Source organism: Canis lupus, chromosome 11, assembly GCF_048164855.1.
Source record: "Canis lupus baileyi chromosome 11, mCanLup2.hap1, whole genome shotgun sequence".
NCBI classification, from domain to species: Eukaryota; Metazoa; Chordata; class Mammalia; order Carnivora; family Canidae; genus Canis; species Canis lupus.
This window is the reverse complement of record NC_132848.1, coordinates 36,235,953-36,241,952: the sequence shown is the minus strand read 5'-3', so window position 1 is coordinate 36,241,952 and position 6,000 is coordinate 36,235,953. Positions and strand designations below refer to the sequence as shown.

At 46.4% G+C, this 6,000-nt stretch overlaps 1 protein-coding gene across 1 annotated transcript in view; it reads right to left on the bottom strand.

Moving 5' to 3' along the window:
* Positions 1-2,415: 2,415 nt before the first annotated feature.
* Positions 2,416-6,000, bottom strand: part of SLC41A2 (solute carrier family 41 member 2) — a 124,854-nt gene continuing 121,269 nt past the window's right edge. The window contains exon 14 of the mRNA XM_072844276.1: positions 2,416-2,529. Within this exon, the coding sequence (XP_072700377.1) occupies positions 2,431-2,529 (99 nt within the window). The 3' untranslated portion in view covers positions 2,416-2,430. The remainder of the gene's footprint in view (positions 2,530-6,000) is intronic.

Below are 6,000 nucleotides of genomic sequence, written 5' to 3'. Positions count from 1 at the left end.
CAATATATGTCTGACAGGGTTTTTTATTTTTAAGATTTTATTTATTTATTCATGAGCGACACAGAGAGAGGCAGAGACATAAGCAGAGGGAGAACGGGGAGCCTGATGCAGGACTCAATCCCAGGACCCTGGGATCACTCCCTGAGCCCAAGGCAGACGCTCAACCACTAAGCCCACCAGGCATCCCTCTGATAGAGGTTTTGAAGGTCAAGAAAGTGAAGAGCTCCTGTCCTGTGTGTTCCTGGCCATATCAGTTGCTCACCTTAAAAGAATACAGAAAAATCCTTAAGTTGCTATCCTGTGATGATGACAATCAGCATAATGTGAGCACTGATGATAGTGACAGCTGGTAGCCTGGGTGATGAGACACCGCCCGCACAGAGACACTCTGTCATAACTGCTAGAGCCAAGTAAACACTACACCAGCAAATTTCACTTGAAAACCCCATTTAGAACATACTGTGGAAGGCCAAGTTTGCTTTTTTGGTAGGACATATAGCTTTAAACAACAACAAAAAGAACAATACATGTTTGATGCAGAAGATTTTAGAAATGCAGAGAAGCACAAATAGAAAAGAAAATCATCTAAAATCTCACCAGAAGATAACTGATGTTATTTTGGTGTTTACTTCCAATTTCTTAAAAATGTACAGTTACAGATCACACATATATTGCTCATCCCTCTTCCCCACCGCCACCCTGTGCCCTATCCCCCAGTTCAAAGGCGCTGCAGGTCCCGTGGTGGCTCCTGCTCACTTCGGTCCCTTCCTGCATCCCAGCAAGTTGGGGCCTTCCCTGGATGCTACCTGTACAGGGAGAGGGCTGCTGCGGTTTGCTCAGGTTAGGACGGGGGGCTAGGCTGTGCACCGAGCCCTTCCCTGAGCAGGTCCCCTGCCCCAGAGAAGATTAGAGGCCACTTAAGGGACAATTCAGGGGTGGCTACAAAGTAATTCTCAATCAGGCCGCTGGAGAGGCTGGTAACTGGCGTGGCTGCCTTCCTGTGTGCTGCACGCTCTGGCCTCCTGCACTAGGTCGGGAAGGAGGGCCCAGCCCATGACAGCAGACCCACGACATCGCAGCCCGGACAGCATGGCCCACATCACAGCCCACGACACCACGGCCCACCACAGCACAGCCTAGGACACCGCAGCCCACCACAGCACAGTCCACGATAGCATGGCCCACGACACCGCGTCCCACCACAGCGCGGCCCACGATAGCACGGCCCACGACAGCAGCCCAGTTGCAGGACCCGTGGCACTGGGGCATGTGAGTCCCGGCCATGGGCGACAGGCGGACTTCACTCACCGAATCCTGCCCCTTTCTCCCTCTCGCCTCGGTTTTCCACTTGTCCTTTCCCTTGAGCACACTGGCGCTCCACGCTGGGTCGGTACCCGTCACGGGTCCTGTGGCTCCTGCAAACCACACAGCTGCCTTCTGGGGACACGGAGGAGGGGGGCAGCTCTTCTCGCAGTTTCTGCCGACCCCAGTGGGGGCAGCAGTGAGCTCCGGGTTCAGGGGATGGGGTGCTGACATGGGGCCCCTGGGGAGGGGGTTGGATACAGTTCACTTCTGACTTGTTTTCCTAAAAACAACATCTGAAATTATAGACCTGACCTTTGTGAGAACCCTTTCCTCCCTGAGGTATTGACTTCTCCCCGTGCGGGGGTCTTTCATTTCCTTGTGTTAAGTTAGCAGGAATATTGATAAAACCCCAGTGGCTTTGTTTCTCCCCAGTCCCCAGGTGAGGGGTGGTGGAAGCCAGTCCACAGTAAATAAGATCAACCTGCATATGTCTTGATTTTTTGCACTTATGTTGTGAGAATTCCCCCGTTGTCATTAAATGTTTTTGGAAAATATGATTGTACACAATGATTATATATTTTACATACATTTTGCAAATTGCGTACCATATTTTTTTAACCATTTCTCTATTGTTGGAAAGTTAGTTTGCAGTTTTTACTCTTATCAAAAACTGTTATTAGTTTTCTCAAGTGTGGATCCTCTTCCTCTCACGGATCATTTGCCATGAACCACAAAAGCCTCATTTCATCCTTTGGATTCTCTTCAGGGCTGAGAGCAGGAGTGGCTTCAATCTGGCACTTAATAAAAACTTGTTAACTCCACTTATGGTCTAGATCAGCTTTCATTGGGGCCTAGAAACCTGTCTCTTTAATATTAAGCCATATGAAATCACAAGATTATGCCAAACCCAATTAGCATCTATCATGAGCTACTCACTCTATAATGAGGCATCTCACGTTTTGTTATATTCAACTTCTGACATGCTATTAGCAGAAACCATTAAGGCACTAGAGAATCAAAACACAAGTCATAATTTTTTAAAACCACTTTGCAATGAATGTATAATGAATATTCATAGCGACAGTAACAAAGTCTCCTATTCAAATGATGTCCTTTCTAGAGGAACTACTTAACAAATCCTAGGCAGTAGTAGGTATAAGCCACCTTCTTATAGCTTCTTATAGCTCCTGGTGCTCCTGGTGCTCCCGGTGATGTTGTCGACCCCTGAAATCAAATCATAGCATCATATCCAGAACTGCACACACATGCACACAGGCACACACTTGTGTGCACACACACATTCATGCTATGTGTATGATGATGGTAATGCTCTAAGCTAATATGAGAATCAACAATTGGTTGGTTCATCAAGAAGAGTAGAACTAAGTTGAAGGAGACCTTCATACCAAAGCTACTTGACTACTACCTTTGGGAATTAAAAAGGAAATCACCTTTATTTTTATTTTATTTTATTTTTTTAAATCACCTTTAAAGTCTTTAGTTTAACCATCACAATGAAGCAGGTTCAACCCAGGTGGGACTTTACTATCTGCCCAACCCTGGGCTCAGAGTCGTTCCTGGAATACAAGACTGAATATAGACTGAATCCATTTACAGGCATACCTTTAGTGTGCACTTCATTTTTTTGTGCCTCCCAGATATTGTGCTTTCTACAAATTGAAGGTCTGTGGTAACCCTGCATTGAGTAAGTCTACTGGCACCATTTTTCCCACAGCATTCACTCACTTCCTGCCTTTGTGTCACATTTCAAACTTTTCAATTATCATATCTCAATTGCTTCAATCTCATGGGACTTGCTTTTAATAGATGGATGAGGACTTGCTTCTTGTGGACAAGCAAAGAAAGTGGTTGCTTGAGATGCAATGTACTCCTGGTGAAGATGTTGTAGACCATTGAAATGACAACAAAGGATTGGGAAAATTACAGAAACTTAGTTGATGAAGCAGAGGCAAGTTTGAGAGGATTGACTCCAATTTTGAAAGAAGTCCTACTGTGGGTAAAATGCTGTCAAAGAGCATCACATGCTACAGAGAAGTCATTTGTGAATGGAAGGGTAAATCAGTATGACAAACATCATTGTCTTATTTTAAGAAATCACCACAGCCACCCCCACCTTCAGCTGCCAGCATCCTGCTCAGTCAGTAGCCATCAATGTCGAGGCACGATCCTCCACCAGCAAAAAAAAGATTAAAGTTTGCTTAAAGCTCAGACGTTGGTTATCTTTTTTGGCAATATAAAGTATTTTTAAATTAAGGTATATACATTGTGGTTCTTTTTTTTTAAAGGATTTATCTCTTTATTTGAGAGAGCAAAAGAGTAGGGGGAGGAGTAGAGGGAGAGGGACAAGCAGATCCCATGCCCAGCATGGAGCCCAATGCAGGGCTCGATCTCATGACCCGTGAGATCATGACCAGAGCTGAAACCAAGAGTTGTCCACTTAACTGACTGAGCCACCCAGGTGCCCCTATATATTGTTCCTTTTTAGGACATAATGCTATTGCAGACTTAATAGAATATAGTATAAACATAATTTCCATAGATTTCACACTTCAGGGCTCTAGACCAGAGGTGATGCCATAGTCAGAATGCTGACTAGGAGATTTTTATTTATTTCTTATTTATTTTTATTTTTAAAAGATTTTTATTTATTTATTTATTCATGAAAGAGAGAGAGAGAGGCAGAGACACAGGCCAGCGGGAGAAGCAGGCTCCATGCAGGGAGCCCAATATGGGACTCGATCCTGGGACCCCAGGATCACACCCTGGGCTGAAGGCAGGCACTAAACCGCTAAGCCACACAGGGATCCCACTAGGAGATTTTTAAAAAACTCATTTGACTCGCTTTATTGCAATATCTGCTTTATTGCTGTGGTCCTGAACCGAGCCTGTAGGGTTCTGAGGTGCACCTATACAGCTTTTGTGGCCTCTGCAGTCCCCTGATACCATTTATTTGATGCTGTTTACAGCACCCAAAGATTCGAACTCTAGTAAGGCTCCTGAAACTTCTCCTAGGCCCATCTGTTAACTTCCTTATAAAGTCTGGTTTCAGCAAGAACCCTGCTAAATCAGTTTAACCAGAACTCCCCACCTTTGAGGTCTGATCAAACCTCACTATCTGGTGGGGCCCCTCATCCTCCACCCACCCCCTGGTGATGTCTGATCACCTTGGCCTGCCTTCAGCAAGAGTCGTGTTAGGTCCACTGAAGCAGAATCCCCCTCACCCGTGATGTTTCCTCTCAGTGTTTTTCCATTCACTGACCTCCACCCTGCTCCTTAGCTACAGATACCACTTGCCCATGCTGTACTCAGCATGGAGCCCCACCTCTCTCCCCCACTGCAACATCTCATTGCAGATACATTGCAGGTACAGTGGTCCCTGTACCTATCACGATGGCCCTGAATAAGGTTTGCCTTACCATCATTAACAAGTGTCATCCTGCCTCCCCCACGCTGTCACCGGTGGGGAGGCTGGGGGAGGGTCTGGAAGCAGGTTGAGAAGAATGGTACCATCCACATGATGAATGGCTCTTCCTTATCCATTACAATTTAAGATTGACCTGGGAGAGTATGGCATCATCAAATCAACTGGAGCTAAGACAGGACATCAGTTGAAAGGGTACGTTGTGGGGCAGTGGTCTTGAAAAAAATCAGAGGAAAAAGGAGCAGTCACCCCCAGAGGACTGCTTGGCAAGTGGCACAGAACCTGCAAGAGGTTGAGGAGACTTTCCTGGGTGCAAGTGGTGAGGGCACAGGGTGAAGGATGCCTGCCATTACCCTGTCACACTTCAGGGCTTAGACCAGAGGTGATGCCATAGCCAGAATGCTGACAAAAGAGGGAATGCTGAGGCTCAAGTCCAAGGGTTGGCTGTGAGTCGATTGTCGGTGGTCTAGGTTCTGAACTTGTCCTGTGTCTGATGTCAGAGTTGCTCCAAATCAATGTCAGCATCATTCCTGCAGCCCATTGTCGTTCTGGCCAGTGAGAGTGATTGACCACCCCCTCCCCCCCATGTTGCCTTCTTGGAGCTGGGGCCAGTCCTAGAGCCTTGGGGACTACCCTATAGGCAGATTCTGACTTCCTGGGGGCATCTAATTGACCCATACAAGGAGCTCTTCCTGAATAGAAAAAACAGAAATGGGGGTCCATTCTCATCCCCGGCTGGTCCCAGGCATTGGGCAGTGATTTAGAAAGCTGTGAGGTGCTTCTGGCAACTAGGGCCTGTGTAGGACTAGATCAGATTGAAGCACACCGCCCAGATGACACGGATGATCCTGGGTAGTCCCAGGTACCTGAGACAGAAATAAAACTTGAGGAATTCACTCTAAAGCAGGGTAGGTCAATTATTTTGTGTAAAAAAGGTCAAAGAGTAAATAGGCTTTTGCAGGCTATCTGGTCTCTTTTATAGCTACTCAGTTCTACTGCTGGAGAGGGAAAGCAGCCAGACACAGTATGTAAACAACTGGGCATGGCTGCATTCTAATAAAACTTTATTTATAAAAATAGGCAGTGACTTAGATGTGGCCTCCTGGCCAGTTTCTGAAACACTGCATGTGGCAGAGGGCCCAGGGCAGGGGCTTCACTTGCCTGGGTCTAATGATGGTAGTAATAGTGGGACTACTGGATCAAATGATAAGTGTGCCTAGAATTTAGGTAGATATGGGCCAGATTCCCCTCTA